The sequence below is a fragment of the Dasypus novemcinctus genome, chromosome 2 (assembly GCF_030445035.2).
Source record: "Dasypus novemcinctus isolate mDasNov1 chromosome 2, mDasNov1.1.hap2, whole genome shotgun sequence".
NCBI classification, from domain to species: domain Eukaryota; kingdom Metazoa; phylum Chordata; class Mammalia; order Cingulata; family Dasypodidae; genus Dasypus; species Dasypus novemcinctus.
In genome coordinates, this window is record NC_080674.1 from 61,843,746 (window position 1) to 61,866,845 (window position 23,100).

Sequence of the window (23,100 nt, forward strand, 5' to 3'; positions counted from 1 at the left end):
CCTTCACGTGGTGAGTCTCTAAGAGGGCAGCGAGCAGGCGGACTTGAGGAACCTGACGGGATGAGAGGGAGGCCCCCATCGCGGCAGAGGGCTCAGGAGGGGGGTGAAGGGAGCAACGCCAGAGAGTCCCTACCTTGAGCGGCGGCACGGGAGGACGGCGATGGGTCCCGTGCGAGGTTCAGCAGCGGGCTGGCCAGACGAGGGGCCGTAGCTGGGGTCCCTGTTCGGGCGCCACTTGTTGGCCTCCGCTGCGGCACTGCAGGCGGGTCACTGCAGGCGAGTCGCTGCCGGGGATCGGGCCTACGCCACGGCCGGACCGGGGCGGCAGCGGGCGGCTCAAGGCTTGGTGGGGACGCGCGGTTTGATGGAAGAAAAACCACGGAGACGAGGGCTATGCGCAGGTCTGATTTTATTCGGGAAGTACATGGGGTTTTATAGTGTCATGGAGGCGGGGAGGTTGTGGGAGGGGCATGTCCGCGGGGCAGCTGAGGATTGGCTGCAGAGGCAAGGGCGGACCTGCGGTTTATGACGTAAGCCATTGATGGCAGAGGGGGTTGTTTCCGAGGTTGTGCCGGGGCGGATACGGGATGAGGGCGGTTGAAATGAGGCGGGGAGAACAGCGATCGGCTGGGAGGGGGAAGATAACAGTGGCTGGGAGGAGGGGCAGAGGGAGGCAGCAGCACAAACTGCTGCTGAGAAGGGCCATAATACAGGGAGGTTACGAGGAACAGGCGGGCAAAGTGTAAGGAAGCGAAAGGCAGGGTGGGAGCAGGGGACAGTTTTCTGTCTGTTATCCATTCTTGAAACTATTGCCTTTCTCTTCTCTTTCCCTCGCTCACGAAAATACTAGCTTTTTAATTCATACCATATTCCTCCCATATTCAATCGACTACCTCATTATAGGTACTCTACCTACTGCTATAACTCTACACAACTTACATGAATCTAATATCCATCCTCCCAGATCTCATATTGTTGCTCTGTTAACATTTATCACCAATACTACTTTACACTTTTTCCTTGCTTACACAATTGCCTTTCCCTGGCCCTAATACTTTCCTTTAAAGTGAACTCAACCAGCAATAAGAAATTAGAATAAGAACAAAGTGACAAAGAGAAGATATAACACTTACGCAAAAACAACAGCTAATTAACCCCCAAGGCTAGATAAAGAAGCTAAGGAACTGATTAAACCCGTCAAGATAAAATGATGACCAGAGAGCAACAAAAATCTACAAACCAAACCAGTAATCAGGAAAACATGGCTGAATCCAATGAACAAACTAAAAATTAGGAAGGGGAGCAGAACTTCGCACAAGTAATGAAAGATCTCAGAACATTTATCACCGACAAATTTAATGAAGTAAAGAAAGAGGTTAACAACATGAAGACAACACTTGGAGGGGAAATTGCAGACATAAGCAAAAAGGTGACAGATATGATGGGAATGAACACCACAGTTCAAGAAATCAAAAATACACTTGCAGCAAATATCAGGAGACTAGAAGAGGCAGAGCAGAGAATTAGTGATGTGAAAGACAGTACATCGGAAATCAAACACATAGTAGAATTGGTCGATATGGTATAGAAAAAATCCAGCTAGGACTTAGGGACCTGAATGATAATGCAAAATGCTCAAACATACGTATTATAGGCATTCCAGAAGAAGAAGAGAAGGGAAAGGGGTCAGAAAGAGTGTTGCAGGAAATAATGGCTGAAAACTTCCCAAATCTGCTGAAAGAGACAGATGTACATATCCAAGAAGCACAGCGCACCCCAATCGTCATAAACCCCAACAGGCCCACCCCAAGATGTATACTTGTCAAATTATCCAATGCTTAAGACAAAGAGAAAATTCTAAAAGCAGCAAGAGAAAAGAAAATCATCACATACAAGGGAAGCTCCATAAGATTAAGTGCTGATTTCTCAGCTGAAACGATGGAGGCAAGAAGGCAGTGGTATGATATAGTCAAGGTACTAAAGGAAAAAAATTTCCAACCAAGAATACTCTATCCAGCTAAACTAGCATTCAAAAATGATGGAGAGTTCAAAATATTCACAGATAAACAGAAACTGAAAGAGTATGCCAACAAGAAACCTCCCCTTCAAGAAATTCTAAAGGGAGTTCTGCAGGAAGAAAGGAAAAGAACAGGACAGGCAGAGTTGGAGGAGAGTGTAAAAGCAACAAAAAAGACAAAAAGAGAAGGGGAAAAAAAAAAGCAAACAAAATATGACAAACACAAGTCCAATCAAAATATGGCTACCATAAATAACTCTCTAAACGTAATAACACTGAATGTCAACGGATTAAACTCACCTATCAAAAGATTCAGACTGGGACACTGGATAAGGAAATACGACCCATCTATATGCTGCCTACAAGAGACACATCTTAGACCCAGAGACTCATGGAGGTTGAAATTGAATGGCTGGAAAACAATCATACAAGCAAACAACAACCAAAAAAAGGCAGGAGTAGCTATATTAATATCAGACAAAATAGACTTTAAATGCGAAACAATTGTGAGAGACAAAGAAGGATACTATATTTTAGTGAAAGGGACAATTTGTCAAGAAGATCGAACAATCATAAATATTTATGCTCCTAACAAGGGCGCCTCTAAATATGTGAGGCAAATGCTGGAAAAACTAAGTGAAAGAATAGATGCATCTACAATTATAGTGGGGGATTTTAATACATCACTATCAACTCTGGACAGAACATCTCAAAAGAGAATCACTAAAGAAACAAAACATTTGAACAGTATATTAGAAGAGCTGGATCTAATAGACATATATAGATCATTACACCCAAACACAGCAGGATATACATTTTTCTCAAGCGCACATGGAACATTCTCCAAGATTGACCATATGCTAGGCCACAAAGAAAGGCTTAATGAATTCAGAAAGATCGAAATCATACAAAACAATATCTCTGACCACAGTGGAGTCAAGCTGGAAATTTGCAAGGGACAGAGACCCAGACTTCACACGACAATTTGGAAATTAAACAGCACACTCTTAGAATAACAGTGGGTCAAAGAGGAAATCTCAAAAGAAATCAATGACTACCTTGAAACAAATGATAATGATAACACAACATACCAAAATTTATGGGATGCAGCAAAAGCAGTACTGAGAGGGAAATTTATAGCCATAAATTCATATATCAAAAAAGAAGAAAGAGCAAAAATTGAAGAACTAACTGCACATTTGGAAGAATTAGGAAAAAAACAACAAAGTAATCCAACAGGAAGAAGAAGGAAGGAAATAACAAAGATAAGAGCAGAACTAAATCAAATAGAAAATAAGAAAGCACTTGAAAAAATAAACAAGACCAAGAGCTGGTTTTTTGAGAAGATCAACAAAATTAACAAACCTTTAGCGAGACTAACAAAAAAAAAAAGAGAGAAGATGCAAATACACAAAATAAGAAATGAGAAAGGTGATATCACCACTGACCCCACAGAAATAAAGACTATCATAAGAGGATACTTTGAAAAACTGTATTCCAACAAAAATGACAATTCAGAGGAAATGGACAAATTCCTAGAAACACATAAGCAGCCCATATTGACGAAAGAAGAAATTGATGATCTTAACAAACCAATCACAAGTAAAGAGATAGAATCAATCATTAAAAACCTCCCAACTAAGAAGAGCCCAGGGCCAGACGGCTTCACAGGTGAATTCTACAAAACATTCTGGAAAGAACTAACACCAATCCTGCTGAAACTATTCCAAAAAATCGAAACAGAAGGAACATTGCCTAACTCATTCTATGATGCCAACATTACCCTAGTACCAAAGCCAAACAAAGACACCACAAGAAAGGAAAATTACAGACCAATTTCTCTAATGAACTTAGATGCAAAAATACTTAACAAAATACTTGCTAATCGTATTCAACAACACATTGAACGAATTATACACCACGACCAAGTGGGATTCATTCCACGTATGCAAGGATGGTTCAACATAAGAAAATCAATCAATGTAATACACCATATAAACAGATTGAAGGGAAAAAATCACATGATTATATCTATAGATGCAGAAAAAGCATTTGACAAAATACAGCACCCTTTCTTGATAAAAACACTCCAAAAGGTCAGAATACAAGGAAATTTTCTGAACATGATAAAGAGTATATGTGAAAAACCTACAGCCAACATTGTTTACAATGGAGAAATCCTAAAATCCTTCCCTCTAAACTGAGGAACAAGACAAGGATGCCCATTGTCTCCCCTTCTATTTAACATTGTCTTAGAAGTACTTGCTCGAGCACTGAGGCAAGAACCAGATATAAAAGCATTCAGATTGGAAAGGAAGAAGTCAAAATTTCATTATTTGCAGATGACATGATCCTATACATAGAAAACCCTGAGAGATCTACAACAACGCTTCTAGAACTCATAAATGAGTTTAGTAAAGTCTCAGGTTATAAGATCAATGCGCAAAAATCAGTAGCATTTCTGTACACCAATAATGAGCAAGATCAGGAGGAAATCAAGAAACAAATACCATTTACAATAGTAAATAAGAAAATCAAATATTTAGGAATAAATTTAACTAAAGATGTAAAAAACTTATACACTGAGAACTACACAAGACTGTTCAAGGAAATCAAAGAAGACCTAAATAAATGGAAGAATATTCCTTGTTCATGGATAGGAAGACTAAATATTATTAAGATGTCTATCCTACCAAAACTGATCTACACATTCAATGCAATCCCAATAAAAATCAACACAGCCTTCTTTAAGGAACTAGAAAAACTAACTATGAAATTTATTTGGAAAGGAAAGAGGCCCCGAATAGCCAAAGACATATTGAAAAAGAAAAACGAAATTGGAGGAATCACACTACCTGACTTCAAAACATACTACAAAGCTACAGTAGTGAAAACAGCATGGTATTGGCATAAGGAGAGACACACAGACCAATGGAATCGAATTGAAAGTTCTGATATAGAACCTCATATATATAGCCATATAATATTCGATAAAGCCACCAAACCCTCTCAACTGGGAGAGAATGGCCTATTCAACAAATGGTGCCTGGAGAACTGGATATCCATATGTAGAAGAATGAAAGAGGATTACCATCTCACACCTTATACAAAGATCAACTCAAGATGGATCAAAGAGCTAAATATAAGAGCCAAGACCATAAAGACCTTGGAAAGCAGTGTAGGGAAACATCTACAGGACCTTGTAATAGGAAATGGCTTCATGAACTTCACACCAAAAGCACAAGCAGCAAAAGAACAAATAGATAAATGGGACTTCCTCAAAATTAAAGCCTTCTGCACCTCAAAGGAGTTTGTCAAGAAAGTAAAAAGGGAACCCACACAATGGGAGAAAATATTTGGCAACCATATATCTGATAAGAGACTTATAACTTGCATATATAAAGAACTCTTATATCTTGAAAATAAAAAGATAAACAACCCTATTTAAAAATGGGAAAAAGATTTAAACAGACACTTCTCCAAAGAAGAAATACAAATGGCTAAAAAGCATATGAAAAAATGCTCCAAATCTCTAGCTATCAGGGAAATGCAAATCAAAACTACAATGAGATACCATCTTACTCCCATAAGATTGGCAGCTATGAAAAAAAACAGAAGAATACAAATGCTGGAGAGGATGTGAAGAAATGGGAACACTCATCCACTGCTGGTAGGAATGCAGAAGGATCCAACCATTCTGGAGGACAGTTTGGCGGTTTCTCAAAAAACTAACCATAGATTTGCCATATGACCAAGCAATACCACTGCTGGGTATATACCCAGCAGAACTGAAAACAAGGACACAAACTGATATATGTACACCAATGTTCATAGCAGCATTGTTCACTATCGCCAAAAGTTGGAATCGACCCAAATACCCATCAACAGATGAGTGGATCAATAAAATGTGGTATATACATACAATGGAATACTACTCGGCTGTAAGAACAAATACACTACAAGCACACGTGATAACATGGATAAATCTTGAGAACCTTATGTTGAGTGAAGCAACCCAGTCATTGAAGGACAAATACTACATGACCTCAATGATATGAAATAAGCAAGCTGCCTCAGAGAGCTAGAGACTGGAAGATAGGCTTACAGGAAATCGGGCGGGTGGAGGAAGGATGTGAGCCGACATCTGCAGGGGTGGAATCTATGATGAGCTGGCGGTAAGTATGAGCACAAAGAAGAGATAAAATGGGGGCAAGGGGTTGCCTTTGGGAGGGGCTTTGCGGGTTTGAGGGGGGCTGGGGATGGGCGGATGGGTAATATTGCCCAAAAAATTGGGGGGAGGGAGGGGCAACATACGAACATAGGAGAGTGTCAGGTGTTGGTTGAGAGTAAAATGCTGAGAAAACCGTTATCAAAATATAATTAGGAGGGTTAGCTGTTTAGGATGCTCAGAGGGGATGGTCTGACACGGGACAGACTCCTGGGGAATGTCTGAATGCTCATTTTGCCAGGGTGGGTTGTACCATTGGGTAGAGACCCAAGTAGTGAGAGTGGGGGTGGACCCACATCCTGGGGAGGACTAATGCCATCAAAAAAGAGGGAACTGTATCTCTCGAGAGAAAGGGTGGCTCCCAGGGCATTAGGGCAGTTGAGCAAGTCAGGCCCTGAACACTGTTGCAAGTATCTCTGGACGTGGCTCCTCGGGAAATGGAGATTGGCTGTCGCTGTGGGCCCCAAGGGGAGGGGAAAATGGATGTTGAATGGATGGAACCAAGGTAAATGTGGGGGTAAGAGAGGAGTTTCGCGAGAGTACACAAGGATGGATATAAAACATGTTATATTACACCAAAAACATATAGGGGATGACAGACTAATAATGTAAACCGTAATGTAAAACATAGGATAACTAAAAATTTAGAAAACTGTATATCCTAAAGTATGGACCACAATGTAAGCACAGATGTCACCTTGTTTGAAAGCTATTGTCTCAGAGTCTGTACATCAGTTTAAGTAAATATGCTATGAATAAGTTATAAGATTATCACTGTGGAAGGGAAAAGGTTTTATGGTGGATGTATGGGAGTACTATATATTGTATATATGAATTACTGTGATCTAAGGCTCTTGTGAAGAGAAGCTCAATAATTAGGAAAAAAGAAAAGAAAAAGATAGGATGTAGAATTTTTCCAAATCGATACGTATTCTAGATCTAACCTTTAAACTCATTGCTATATTCCATTTTACTAATAAGGGAACCTGACATTATATTGGGCTTCACTTTTCAGGAAGTTTTGGATCACAGAGTGGTTCAACAATGGCAGCGGGGGAATACTGGTATGGGATATTATTGACAGGTGATATATGGTTGACAGGGAGTTATACAGGGCATATGTCCAGGGTGCATGGTAATGTTTGGATATACTCATAGTGGAAACAATTAAAAACAACAGCTGGGGGGGTACTGGGTTCCTGGCCAGGGGTGCTCTGTCGTGGTCCCTAGGGGAGCAGTGGCAGTCCCCCAGGTGCAATGGTAAGGACCAGGAAGGAATGAGGATCCAACAGTGAGCCCCTGATACTAATGACTATGCTTGTGAACCTATACGCCTGAAATAAGAACAAGGCCTAGAGCAGCACTGTGCCTAGGAGTTTCCTCCTGACAGCCTTCATGTTACTCAAATGTGGCCAGTCTTGAAGCCAAACTCAGCATGTAAATGCAATGCATTCCCCCCAGCGTGGGACATGACACCTGCGGATGAGCCTCCCTGGCACCGAGGGATCACTACCAAGTACCAGCTGATGATGCAACTAGAAAATGACCTTGAATTAAAGGTTCAACGTGGACCAGCAGAATATCCCTGTCTACATATAATAACAGGAGTTTAAAATGCTGTTTGATCTAATGTAAGGGGGAAATGGAAAGGAGAAATGAGTTTATATGGCTATGAGTCTCTAAAAAAGAGTCTGGAGGTTGTCAGAAGGATTGCCCTTATGCACACCTGAGCAGAGTCTCAGAGACAGATAAAGTAGATACAACCCCAGGTATTGGTTCTTTTGAGGGCTAAAGAGACCCACGGGTTCTATGGTCATGGCAGATGGGGTTCACTGCCATGTCAGTTGGCCCTTCTTTGGAGCATGATGGAACTGGACTCAGATGGGATCTCTTTTCACAAGACTTTCATGCTACTTTGCTGGAATTGTAGTTGGTGCTGGGGTTTAAGATATATCTAGGGAATTTGAATCTCTGGACTGACAATATGATAGCCAGGCCCTGAACCTCAACAGACTTCAACTCCTACACTCTGATTTATTGGACTTACCCCACTCAGCTAACATGGAGTTGAAGAAGGTCAACCACCACACCATGGAGCCTAGAGTGCCTACAACTGAAAGCAGGAGGATTGCATCCAGTATCCATGTGGAATCTAAGCCCCCTCTTGACATAGATGTGCAGTGGACACAACCAATCCAAGGTCCACAGAGGAATTGTGGCATTGGTGTGGGAAAAGCGGCCATGGTGGCTGCTGGGTGCGGGGAATGGGAGGAAGAGATGAGATATGGAGGTGTTTTCAGGACTTGGAGTTGTCCTGGGTGGTGCTTCAGGGACAATTACCAGACACTGTAGATCCTCCCAGGGCCCACTGGATGGAATGTGGAAGAGTATGGGCTATGATGTGGACCATTGACCATGAGGTGCAGCGATGCCCAGAGATGTACTTACCAAATGCAATGGATGTGTCATGATGATGGGAGAGAGTGTTGCTATGGGGGGAGTGGTGGGGTGGGGGTGGTGGGGTTGAATGGGACCTCATATTTTTTTAATGTAATATTTTTAAAAAATGAATAATAAAAAAAAAAGATGGTACTAATAGTAGCACAACATTGTAAATATAAATTGGTGCGACTGAATTGTACACTTAAAAATGGTTAAAATGGTAATTTTATGGTTTATATATGTTACCACAGTAAAAAGAAATAAAAAATACATTGTCTATAAAAATACAAAATAAATTTTGAAAAAATGAAACTATCTGTATATTAAGTAAATAATATAACCACACAGAAAAGAATTATTTCAAATGACTTTAAAACATTGTACATTTTCATTGAATATATTCTCAATAATATAATATTATTGTTAGCACTAATATTGGTATTATTATTTTACACATGCACATAAATAAAATAATTTAATATTCTTAGGAGCCAATATTTATAGCATAAGAAAAAAGAAATTTAAATAAGAACCTATAATAAAAATTTTATTGGGAGTACCATTATGAACTAATGATATTTTTTTCCTGAAATAATTCTATTTCCTAGCTGTGTCTGAAGAAAAGCCTGCTGCCAGTGTCAGTCCAGTAGCAATTAACATTTCATCCCAGATTATGGACTTTAAATACCATTTCCCAGCATAAGAAATCAGTGCTTCTTGGAGAAATGACTGATTTCAAATCTGGAGCAGGAAATGTACAAGGGAGCCTAGGACATCTTTTCACAGAGAAGTAGGGAAACCAAAAGGATTATGTCAAAAGAATACAGGAACCACGTGAAGGGTCTCCCATGAGCTAAAGATGGAACAAGTTTGAGCATCAAAAATAAAAATTCTTATTAAGGTAATGGATTGAAACACATTATATATATAAAATACGTCCATTGTACTTAAAAATAGTTATTGGTTACCTTTGAAAGTTGCTAGAGTGTAAAATTATTATTTTCACTATTGGTAAAGGGAAAAAAATGTCAAGTATTTACCCTGCTTTCTGACAGACTAATTCAGTAACCAAATAGTACCCTCTGAATCTGTGGTGTTTCCCATGATAGGATGTTTTTTGTTATTCATGGAAAGCCCCTGGACCATACCTGATAGTTTATTTTAATAAGATAATTCTAAGTGGGGCAACCCCACTGGTAGTCTTAGGGTAGGAAATTGGCTACACCAGAAAGACAAACCATGTTATTAGGGGGTTGCTGCTTTGAGCCACTTGATGACAACTCAATCTCAGGGAGTGGAGGGGGCCTGGAGATTGAATTCAACCATGTGAGCGTTGATTAAGTCAATCATGCCTACGTGGATGAAACCCCAATAAAAACTCTGGACACAGGAGAGCTTCCCTGATTGACATGACGCATCCATGTGCCTGGAGGGTGAGGCAGGCATTCTAATGCCCAGTGGAGTGGACATTTAAGGTCCTTGAAGGCCTCACCCTATGCTTCTCTTCTTATTTGTATTCTTTTTGCTCTAATAAAACTGATCATAAGTATAGAGCTTTCCTGAGGTCTGTGAATCATTCTAGGAGTGGAGGGAACCCCTGAATTTATAGCCAGTTGGTCAGAAGTGAGGGTGGCCATAGGAACCCTCGATCTTGCAACTGGCATCTGAAGTGAGATACATCTTGTGGAAGATTGTGCTTTAATCTATGGAGTCTGGCCTATCTCTGGGTAGTTAAGGTCAAAATTGTATTGCGGTTGGTGTCAGAAGTTAATGCAAACCCATAATGAAATAATGTGTTAAGCAGTGATTATTAATGGATAGGGTACTTCATAATGGATAGATCAGGCTAAAGCCATCTGAAACCATTGGTCATCCTGGGTCAACCAGACATTATGATTTTCTTGATGTGATGCTCCTGTGAAGTTATCTTGCCAAAGGAATCTAATCAACCCTTGAAATGAAGAGGTAGCAGTTAGGACCAGTTTGTAAGTATTTTCATCTTTACAGGTCATATTGTCCCTGTTGCAGCTATTTAGCAGCGCTATTTTAGCAAGAAAGTGGACAAAGACAGTATGTAAACAAGTGGGCATAACTGTGCTCTGGTAAAATTCTACTTACAAGAATAGGATTTGGCCCAAAGTTTGCTGGTCTCTGCTCTAAATCAGTGGTTCTCATGCGTGATTGCTGGACCAGAAGCATCAGAATCACCTGGGAACTTGTTAGAATTGCAAATTCAGGGGCCCACCCCCAAACTACTGAATCTGAAACTCCAGCGTGGAACCTGTCAATCTATACTTTAATAAGCCTTCCAGGTGATTCTGATACTTAGGTTTGAGATCCCCTGCTGTAGACCCAAGTGCTTACATGAAATACAGAGAATACAGGGATAGACAAACATGGTAAATGTCACCATAAAGGGTTTAATTAGCCAAATTCAGAATGTGGGCAATGCTACAGAACTAATGACACTTCCCATTTACCCCCACCCCCTGACAAATAAATAGGAAGGCATGCAGGTGGGGGATATATTCCTAGTTGCAGGCCTTCTCAAGCTAAATGAATATTGGAACTTGAGGGGCTCACTGTTCAGAATGCAGATTTTTACGTAATCATCTTCATTCCCCTTTACAGTCTGGCATTTCAACCCAGCCATCCCCTGTGCCTGTGCCCTTGTATGTAAGACTCTCTATATCTTTTTCTCCAGAGAATATATTGTATCTCTTGCCTCCTGTGGTATTGGAGAAATGGCAGATACTGGACTCCTGGGTCAAGTGTCCCCACACCTGGGACAGTCGCTTCTTAAATAGGCTTTCATATAATCTTCCAGTGTTTAGTCCTCCACATCTCACTCCCACCTTCTGTCATTTCCACTTTCTAAGCCTTTCTGGTGTTCTTTGCAGTGAATTGCTTTTTCTCATCATTAGCCCTCTTTACAAGCATTTAGGTTTGCTCTTCTTCTACCCTGCTAAATCATTTGCTAATCCTCCATTTATTTCTGTCTTATGATTTGCTGTTTCAGATGACAACTTGTTTATCAAAGAAATGCTTTGATTTTCTAATCTTGGTATTTCTTTTATGTAGAAGGAGGTTTTGAAAAGAAGGGGGAAAATTGGGACTCTTGAAATGGAGAGTATTTTTCCCAACATTATTTAACTATAGAACTTTTTGGTGTGTGTGTGTATGTGTGTGTAGTGTGATCTGTGGAACACAATTTGGAAAGTGCTTCCTCCCCTTCCAGTTACTTCTTACACACTGTGATCTCTATCTGCCTCCACCACTTCCCTTAAATTGCTTTCCTCAAGGTCACAAAATACCTTTTTGTAGCTAAATCTAATGGATATACCCCAATTCTAACCTTACCTGTCTGTCCTTTTTTCTGCAGTTTATAGGATTAACCTTGAATTTCTCCTCTTATGGCTTCTTTACTGTCTTATTTGAGTTCCCTCCAAACAGCATCTGAGACCAGGATTTGGTTCCAAGTTTATTTGTGAGGCAATTCCCAAAAGCATCAAAGTTGAAAAGTGAGGCAGGTTGCTCTTACCAATGCTTTCCTGATTTTTCTCACTTTTAGACCAGGGGTTCTTAATCAGGGGTCCATGGGTCCCAAGGGGTCCATGGAAAGATTTCAGGGGGTCCATGAGCTTAAATTGAAAAAATTTAACTTACTATCTTTATTCTGCAAGCCACCTCCTTTGCCTATTCTTCTCTCTGCCCTTCAAGGAACTCCCTAAGAGTTGGAATGAAGTTTTCTTCTCCTCAGGGCCTTGAATTGTAGGTGCTCAGTATATATTTATTGAATAAATGAACAAACAAATGTATGAATGACTGAGTGTATATTACAGGGAGAGCCCAGCTCCTGTTGTCCCCTGCATCAGGGGACTATATCCCTGCGTGAGGTCCTGGAGAGTGCAACCTCTGGCCACTACAGTTCTGATTCTCTAGGCAGGCTCTATTGTAAAGCCTGCACGACTGCTTCTCTAACTCTGTGTCTCACCTTCTTGTCCTACTCCTCCTTTTCCTCCTTCAACCCAGGAGAGAAGAGCCTCTTTTCACCATACAGTGCCGGGCACATAACAACTCAATAAATGTTAGCAATCATTCACAGATGGAGCCTCCTCTTTTCCTCCCGGGCTGTAGCCTCACTCAGAGAGGTGAAGCCCAGAAAGCCATGGAGACCTGGCATTGCCTTTTCTCCTGGGAACTGTAATCTCTCCCCTTCTCACAAAAGAGAGCAAGGTTTTCTTTATCTCCCACCAGGGCAGGTTAATTAAATAGGACTAAAATGACTATTTTTTATTAATGCTTAACTGCTAATTTTATTTTTCAATTAAATAATTGTCTCTTTATGCTCAGAGGTCTTTTTTTCCATATATATTTTTTATTAAAGGAAATACCGCCTGCAAAACTATTAATGACTTAAGCTCTGTGATTAATTCATTTTATTGCCATTTCAAGACTTAATAATTAATCTGGCTCACATTCAGAGAAAGAAAACTCAATGCCAGAAATTTCTAGCCAGCAATGAATATAAACAAACCTTACAATTGTTTCCTCAAATAAAAAGAACCATTGAGATCAACTTCTTGCAATTAGAAATGTTTTGAAAAACTGCAGGAGGAAAGTTCAAGAAAGCATGTCAAAACAACAAAACTCAGTCTACATTTCCATTATTGTAATTGATCAAAGGATGTTTGGAATAGATTTGAATGTGAATAAATTAAATGTGACATTGATTTGGCAGAGGCATACTAGTGATTGGCAAGAACACATAGCAGGAGCAGCTTCTGCTAAAGCATAACTTACTTGACTTGTTTCATTCTAATAGATTTCTTAGCAACCCAGTGCTATCATACTAACCTAAGCTCTGTCATTTATTTACCTTTTTGGTTTCTACTCCCATCCAGGCAAGATTAAATGCATTGATAACTAATCTAACAGGTGTTGCCTTGGTTCTGAACACAAAGTACCTTTTGGTAACCTACACCCTGTCCCCCTCCCCAGCTTTTTTTCTCTTCTCTCTTTCGTAGACTGAGAAAGGGTGAATCTAATAATTTATTATTTCATACTAGCAGTTAAACTTGTAGAACTAGAAAATATAGTTTAATTAAACAATATGGCAATATTTTCAAACTTAGACATCTCATAGTATTTTCCAGGCCTGAATTGTTTCTCAGGATGTTACAAATTTGACACTGTAAAAAGAATATTCATCTTAGAACAAACATTTTCAAACAATTGTTCACCAAATTCTCATTATAATTATGTTGAGGATGGGGGTTGTGGCATATTCTGGAAGGCTGCTTTCTGAGTGAGACCATCTTACAGTTACCAGATGTCTATGGTTTGGGGTCCTGGAACATACTTCATGCTAAATTTCACTTTTAATCTCTTTACTAAATCCTTTTGAATTCTTTGAAATATTTCAATTTTTAATCGACTCAAAGGCAATGTACTAGTATTTAAATTTTTTTAGTATCATTAAAATAGAAAGTATTATAGAATTATGGAAACATTAATGGAGCTGTCAAGGTCTAGTATATTTATTCTATATAGAGCGTACATGTCTGATTGATAGGTGAAAAATGTGTGGTTTGGGAGAACAGATTCATAACTTTAGTATTTTGGAAAGTTAATCTAAGTTTCTTAGATCAAAACTTTCAGTGTATCTTTATCTTATGTGCAATTTGAAAAAGACATATATAATTCCAGTGGTTATTAAATATATATTTATATTAAGCTTTTGTCACAAATTTATTGTTAATTTATAATCCTTAAATTATAATTTTTTAAAAGGTTAGGTTCCCATTTTCATATATAACATTGGTTTATCCTGGAGCTTTATAAAATGAAAAATGATTTTGTTCTTGCAAAAGACCCAGTGACATGGACAATTTTATCATTGTCTGTAAGACTGTCCCCTCAGTCTTTGCTTGTTCATGAATATAATCAACTTTCTAACAATGAATCACTATTGAATTTACTTTAAATTGAATAGAGACCATTTATAATTACTAAACTCCAGAGGAGCTTAAAGCAGAAGACATCAAAGAAGAAATGGGGTTTAATATGTATAAATGTATTCTATGTCCCTTTTTTTCTTACAGAATTCATAGCACTTTTTAAAAAATTTATTTATTTATTTTCCCTTCCCTCCCCCTCCCCCCTGCCCTGCTGTTTTTACTCTCTGTGTGATCTTCTGTATCTATTTTTGGTTTTTTTTTCTTTCTTTTTTTTTTTTTCTTTTTTTTTTTGGTCTTTTTCTCCTCTAGGATTCACCAGGATTCAATCCTGGGGACCTCTGATGTGGAGAGAGGTTCCCTGTCAGCTACATCACCTCAGTTCTTGGTTTCTGCTGCACTTCACCTTGACTCTCCCCTTCATTTCTTTTTTTGTTGCACCATCATCTTGCTGCGTGACTCACTTGAATGGGCACTGGTTCACTGCATGGGCAGTCAGCTCACCACACAGGCACTTGGCTCGGCACACGGGCACTGGCTTACTGCACAGGCACTGGCTCGCCATGTGGGGACTCGCGTGGGCACTCAGCTCACCACATGGGCACTCATATGGTTACTCTGCTCACCATGTAGGCACTGGGCTTGCCATATGGGCACTCACATGGACACTCAGCTTGCTATGTGGGCCATCAGCTCACCACGCGGGCATTCGGCTCACCACAAGGCACTGGCTCGCTGTGCAAGTACACTTTCTCTTCTTCTTTTTCACCAGGAGGCCCCAAGGATTGAAACCGGTTCCTCCCATATGGTAGGCAGAAGCCCTAGCACTTGTGCCACATCTACTTCCCATCATAGCACTTTTTTAAAAAACATTATAATTCCCTAATAAAGGGCAGAGCATTAACTCTATTCCATTTCCAGGTCTATCAATATAAAAACTCTCAAATGATTTTTAAGTGTATTATGCAATTTTTATATTTAAAATTTCTCACCATTAACATCATATGTATGTATATACAAAGTGTTATTGAAACACTTCTTGATAAAAGAATTCTCAATTGACTTGGTTGAGACCTAAAGAGAAAATAGTGTTAGGGGTTTGAGATCTTGAATGATATCATGAAATATCTTGTTTTAGTTTCCTAGGCTGCTCAAGCAAAATTCATGAATTGGGTCTGGTTAAACAACGGAAATTTATTCACTCATGGTTTGAGGCTGGGAAAAAGTCCAAATCATGGCAGTGCTTTCTTCCTGAAGACTGGCATTCTGGGCTGGCTGCCAGCAATTCTTGGTCCTTAGCTTATCACACGGCAAGGCACATGGCAGTCCTAGTCTCTCCTTTCTCTTCTCAGTTCAGTTGATGCTCAGTTCTTGTTTTCTGTGTCTTTCTGTGTATCTGAATTTCAATCCACTTATAAAGGACTCCAGTAATAGGATTAAGGCCCATCCTGAGTAGGCTAGGCATACCTTAACCAAAGTAACCTTATCAAAAGGTCCTACTAAAATGGGTTCACACCCACAGGAACAGATTAAATTTAAGGACATGTTTTTCTGACATACCTATACATTCAACAAACAAGCCTTATCATTCATTTTTATTTTTACAGACATACATCACACTCAAATAAGCATACTAAAAAAAAAAGGAATATTTTACATATCTAAAATTAGTAATAATGGGTAATATATAATTTTTATTTACCTTCTTTTGTTCACTAAATCAGTATATGTGTGGTAACAAATAATATTCATAAAATGTTTTGTATTTATGCTTAGATCTGTATCCAAACATTCATTCCAGTTTATAGTATAGTCTCAGGATTGTTCACTCCCACACCTCTGGTCCAAGTGTGGTTGCTGAGACAGAAAAATCTCCAAAGAAAGATCTCCAAAGAAAGATCTTGTATAAAGACTTGGCAGTTCACAGAGGGACTTAAGAGTATGGAGATATGAAGAAGTATTTTTGTCAGCTTCCATTATTTCCAGATTCATATAGAGGAATTTTCTTTGTGATGCATGGACACCTCACCTGAGAATTTTATAAAAGGCAAAGCCTCACTTCTGTACTCTCAGACTCACTCAAAGCAACTGCCCTAAATTCATAAATATTGTTGTTATTAAACTATGCATGGAGAATTGTGTTGTGGAAATTATAAGAATATTTATAAATATTGTTCATTCCCTATTGGCTTTGAGAGGGAAGTTTCATTAGATGGGCCCTCCTTGTATCTAAAACTCAGTCTGGAACACTATAACCAAAAAACAATTTTCTCCTTTAAGTACAAGCCATTATTTTAAATGTTATTTTAAACATTGGTTCTTACCTTTTCTTTTTTTTAGAGAGGTTGAAGGTTTACAGAAAAAATCATGCATAAAACAAAGTTTCCATATACCATCTTTTTATTAACACCTTGCCCTAGTGTTAAAACTGATTTGTCACAATTCATAAAATAATATTTTTATATTTGTACTATTAACTGTAGTCCATTGTTTACAATAGGGTTCACTGTATTGTACAATCCTGCTTTTTAAAAATTTTTGTTCTAGTAACATATGTACAACTTAAAATTTCCCCCTTTAACTACATTCACATTTATAATTCTGTGCTGTTAATTACATTCACAACGTGCTTACCTTTTTTTTTAAAGATTTATTTATTTCTCTCCCCTCCCCCTCTCCACCCCAGTTGTCTGTTCTCTGTGTCTATTTTGCTGTGTCTTCTTTGTCCACTTCTGTTGTTGTCAGCGGCACGGGAATCTGTGTTCCTTTTTGTTGTGTCATCTCTCCATGTGTGCGGCGCCATTCCTAGGCAGGCTGCACTTTCTTTCGTGCTCGGCGGCTCTCCTTACGGGGCGCGCTCGTGTGCGTGGGGCTCCTCTATGCGGGGACGCCCCTGCATGGCAGGGCCAGCACTGCGCATGGGCCAGCTCCACATGGGTCAAGGAGGCCTGGGGTTTGAATTGCGGACCTCCCATGTGGCAGACGTACGCCCTAACCACTGGGCCAAGTCTGCCGCCCAGGTGCTTACCTCTTTAAAGGAATGTATTAATTTCTCAAAATTCATTTTAGAAACAAAAGTTACTCAAATATTTATAAAGATATATGCCCAGATGCTGCCTTTTTATTATCACTTATTTAAGTGTTGAAATTAAAAAATAACTTAGAACTTGTCAGTGTTGTCAGATATTCATTACATTAACATTTAATTTTTCATAATATAAATTCCTTAAAAATCAGAATACTCAGAAAAGCAAAAGCATTAAAACATTTTGCACATAAGAAACAATAAGATAAAAGTTGAAATTACCATCTTTCCTCTGTTTGAAATGCCTGTCTTTTCAAGTGTTAACTTCTCTAAAATCAGGATGTGTGTGGTGAAGGAGTTTAATTGCCTTTTTCTTTGTGGTACATATAATAACAATGCTGCTTAAAACTGACAGTCTTGTATTTGATGAAATATGCTAATAAAACATTTATTGCAGTTCTTTGTTATAGATCCTTCTATGTAGAATAGCAAATTTAAAGAATAGAAACGCACTGCAGAAATTGTTTACACCGATTTGAGGAAGCATTTCCAATAGCAAAGTGCTTCTCTGGAACTAGTTTGTCTAGGGCATTCTGAATGCTGAGTCCATTCCTATCATCCTCTTTACTGCCATACTACCCTAGGAGGAAGGGAAATGTGGGTTGGCTCTGGCACTATAGGAGATGGCCTTAGGATCCTCACTTTAATTTCTGCAGAGAAAATGAGTTGGCAGGAACCTTTTCTGAGGCCATCTCACAATCCAGCCATTCACTTCATCTCCAGTGGGCAAGTATAGTCACTGATGATTATTTTTTCAGGCCAAAAAAAAAAAAAAAAAGCTGTTAAACTCATAAAATCTTTCATAGAATGAGTGTTACGCTCTTACATAATATTCATGTTAAGTAATTTTACTTTTTGGATGATATATATATATTTTTTTTTAATTTTTTTAATTTTTTATTGACTTTGTAATAATATTACATTAAAAAGGATGATATATATTTTTATTTAGTGGTCTTTCTATCACAGTATATAATGAGGATAAGGCTGATCAATTCATTTCTATACTATATTATAGTAATATAATTAGTTTTTCAAACTTACCCTGTACCTATTCTATATATGATTGAAATGCAAAACAAGTATCATGTATATATATAATGTATTTTAGTTGTATTGGCTATTTTATTTTCATTAGACCTATATATTTTTCTAACTAGAATGTTAACAATTGCTTCCATTTATATATTTGTATGCAGGAAATACTAAAGAATGAAAAATATAGAGAAGAAATTAAAATAAAAAGCAAAGATTTTTATGAAAAAGGAAAAATGCTAAGTAAAGAGAGCAAAGAGGAACTCTTGGCTCTACCAGTTCAAACTCAAATTAAAGGACATGCCTCTGCTCCATACTATGGAAAGGAAGAACCCTCAGAAGATCCCACCAGCACTGGTAAAACCTTTCAGCCAGGATCCTGGATGCCACAAGATGGCAAAAGTCAAAATAAATGAATGTACTTTGGTAAAAAATAGTTTCATTTATATGGATATAATGATTTTTAACAAATAAAGGAAATTTTAAAAATTGCTTGTAAAGAGAATGGGGTGATAAAGTTTTAGTAATGGATGGCAATTGAAGCACAATATTGTTTTTTAAAAAAAAGTACCACTGGATTGTACACTTAAAAATGGTTAAAATGGCAAATGTTGTTATATGTTATCACCACCACAGAAAAAATTACTTTGTATTTTCTAAATGAACAATAGTCCTCTATTCCATTAAGAGTTTGTTTTTATTATGCATTTTTTCAATGAATATTTAACTTTAATTAGGTATTCCTTAGTTAGATTCAAACTGAATGCTCATTACATTTTAGATCCTATGATCATTTAGGAACCATCCTCATATAAGCATTGGTAATCATGAGTTCTCCCAAATGATCAAATAAAAATAAAAGGAAAAAAAAAAGAGGAGAGAAGACCCCTATTTCTGGGGAGGCACAAGATAAGATTCTAAAGGCCTAATTAAAAATGTGAACTTGGATAAAATGTGGAGGCAAAGAAAATTTAGTTGATAAATGAAAACCGTAAAGACCTTGATGAGTAGATGAAACAAAAACTAGCTTATGGTCGGACCGAAGCTGGAGCTTGAATAGAGGAATTAGGCCCAACAGAAGCATGTTTGACCAAAGAAGTCTGAGAGGAATAAACAGAAATGGTACAACTGGAGTTCCATGAGATTGAAAATGACTGAAAAATGGAAAAGAGGGGAGGGCTCACAGAAAGCAATTCCACGGACTGTTGGGACGCTGGTGGCTTGTATATATATTTTGTCTTGTTTTTTCTTTTTTTAAAATTTTGTTTCTTTTTTATTTTCTTGGTGGCTTGTATATTGAAGACAGATGTAGACAGGTGACTTTGTACATGATAAAACACCAAATGGGGTAGGGTGATATACAAAAGTATTTTTGAAGGATCATACATATTCTGGAGTGCTCAAGTTTTTATTGCTATTCTAACATAAAAATCTTTTCACAGTGTTTAGCATGTAATAAGTGCTGAATAAACATTTACTGAATAATTGGCCCAAATGTTTATGTTCTGTTCTGTATAAGGAAATCCTTGACTAAATACTATCAATTCCTAGAAATACATGATTTTTACCCAATCGTAGGTAAAACTTTTAAATGCCTAAGAAATACACTAAAGAAAAGTATTACTTTGTAAGGCATTTATGCTAAAACAATCAAATGATAAAATCACCATAATATACTAACTGAATGAAAAGAGCCCGTAAGTGACAATACTAACATTCCAGCAGCACTGTTAATATCAGGATAACCACTGTCTCTCTACATCATTGCAAAGTAATGTATTTTGCCATAGAGGCGGCAAAAAAGGAAGTAGCCAAAGGCAGTGTATAAATAGGTATAATTTGAGTATAATTGGATTGTGAATTAAGATTAAGCTGTTCTTAAATCCTAGATTATAGGGAAAATTCTAACAGATGCTGGAGTATTTCTACTGCCAAAAATGTGATTAGCTTATTAATTGTATTCTAAATACATCTTTTGTGTATGTTCATTTTTAAGTTTTCATTTAGAAATATGTTTTATATAAGCAACAAAAAAATTATCTTAGCAAGAGTCCTTGTGCAGAAATGCCTTGTTACAGAGTAAGAGGATAAGGATGCTGTCCCACTAGTATTAGTAGATCATATACTTTGTGTAATTTTAAGAAGTGGGAATGAAGTTGTAGTAATCCATCCACACTCCTTTCATAAAGGCTGATGTTTCTCAGATGACTGGTTGTACTGTTAGGAGGTATTAAAACCAAATTTAATGTCCTATATAAAATTTGAAACAACTTTTAAAAAATGCTTGTTTCATTTTACTTTTAGAATTTAAGTACTTTCCAAAGTAAATCTTTCCTTTCAATGCCTCTGCTCTACATACATATAGCAAATATTTTGGTTTTTACAATAATGGACATATATTACATATACTGCTCAAGTGCAGAAAAATGTTTTAGCTGTTGGGTTTAATCTCATAAGCTTATAGACTATTAGCTGTGTCTTGGGTGTTTTTCAAAGTTTAAAATCAACAAAAATGCAGGAATAATTTTTTTCCCATTGTTATTCTTTTCCAATCCTATTTTGAGTAACTGATTTCTGGTTGTCATTTATCTTATTTTAATTAGCCTTGAAACAGTACCATTATACTGATTTTTTTAAATGCTATTTCATTAACCATGCTGTATAAAATGTGACCTGAATTTATTTAGAGCTGGCTTTCTCAACTCCATGATCTTAAGGGCAAATAGAGGGGTGGGAGACGAGTCTATGGTAATCAAATTAATTTAAGGACTCCTGAAAAATCATACAGGAAATAAACGTCTAAATTTTACCTTGCATTTCCGAAACTTTTGGTAATTAACCACGGAATCCCTTTTAATGTTTGAGAAATGCAAAATTTGTCTTTAAATATTTTTTCCACATAGGAAGTAAATCACAGTGATCTAGTTGCAAACATAAAACAATCATTCCTAAATAAGAATCAAACTGCCTCTAACTCAGAGCCAAGTGAGGTATAAATTGCTCCTTGTCATTTTACTTCATGAGAGAGGGAGTGAGGGAAGAGGGGAGGGAGGGGCTGTTAATTAAAATTTATCTCATTTCTGAGTTTTCAGCTAACAACTTCCTTAGCTTATTTCCAGTTTGCCTAATGTAAAGACAAGAAAGTAAAAAATGCCGTTATATATCTGATATAGTTAGCACCACGCTGAAGTTTATCAACATGGACACTGTGGATTAAAGTCTAACACAAAAAACTTTAATATAAAATTGTGGTGCAGGCATCCTGGGGGCAGTTTGTTTCATCTTTCCCCAAATCCAGCCTTATAAAAGTAACTGATTGTATCTAGTTCTCCAAACCTGAGATACAGCATACGTAATTCATTTTTTAAATATTCTAGATAACAGTAAAAGGAATTCTTTCAACAATAGTACTACTTGTTACAGTAAGAGAAGATGGATTTTTCATAAAATCCCAAATCTCATAATAGTCTCTAATTTTATACCCTGTCTCCTATACAGCCTTTTTGTTCTCACATGTATAAAAGGATACCATAAATACTGGGAAGGGCTGAAGAAATAACAAATGGCATATGTCAAAGAAATATAAAATTGGCAAAATTATCAAAATTAGAGAAAAAACTGGTTTTTAGTTAAATAAAATTGTCACAACAAAACCACAGCTTTAGGAGATGAGAGAATTAAATGAATGTATCCTTTTCTTCAATCCTTTTACTTTAAAATGTGGCCATAAGCAAGATAAATTCTTTCCATGAACAGCTTGACTGAAGAAACCCGAAACATTTTGGACATATCTTAATGCAGTTTTTTCTTAAACTGGAATCTGCACACCCACAAAAAACTGTTATAACCAGCAGGAAATACTCTCTAGTCAAGACAAGAGAACTCTTTATAAAATTGTTTTTAAAAAATGCAGAATGTCTGATAATTATATTACAAATATAAAGGCTAAAAACCAGAAACACTACATAAGCAGTTTTTATAAAGTTCTGTTTTAATTTCAATGTAATATTTTTTAAAAACCTATTCTAGATTACCTGAATAACCAACTCATAAGTAAACACTGAATTATATAAGTGCCTAGAGTTGCAAGTGTTGATTTACAGGGGTAACCAAGTAGTAACTAGTACCTAAAATAATAGTATTAAGTGTTGCTCAATCTGGTCCCTAAACATTCTCAGGGGTCCTTAAATTCTCAAATTTAAGAAACACTGTCCTAAACTTTTACAAGAATGCTTAACTGAAATTTGTAACCCTCTGAAAAATCTAGCTTGTATATCATAGCTAACTTCAATTATTAAAAAAAAACAACATACTAAAAACAAAACCCAAGGAACTC

At 37.5% G+C, this 23,100-nt stretch overlaps 1 protein-coding gene across 2 annotated transcripts in view; it reads left to right on the forward strand.

Moving 5' to 3' along the window:
• Nucleotides 1–20,253, forward strand: part of NDUFAF2 (NADH:ubiquinone oxidoreductase complex assembly factor 2) — a 245,301-nt gene extending 225,048 nt beyond the window's left edge. For both annotated transcript variants that reach the window (XM_004458854.4, XM_058309246.1), the window contains one exon: nucleotides 18,929–20,253. In XM_004458854.4, coding sequence (XP_004458911.1) covers nucleotides 18,929–19,180 — 252 coding nt within the window. In that variant the 3' untranslated portion in view covers nucleotides 19,181–20,253. The remainder of the gene's footprint in view (nucleotides 1–18,928) is intronic.
• The last annotated feature ends 2,847 nt before the right edge of the window (nucleotides 20,254–23,100 follow it).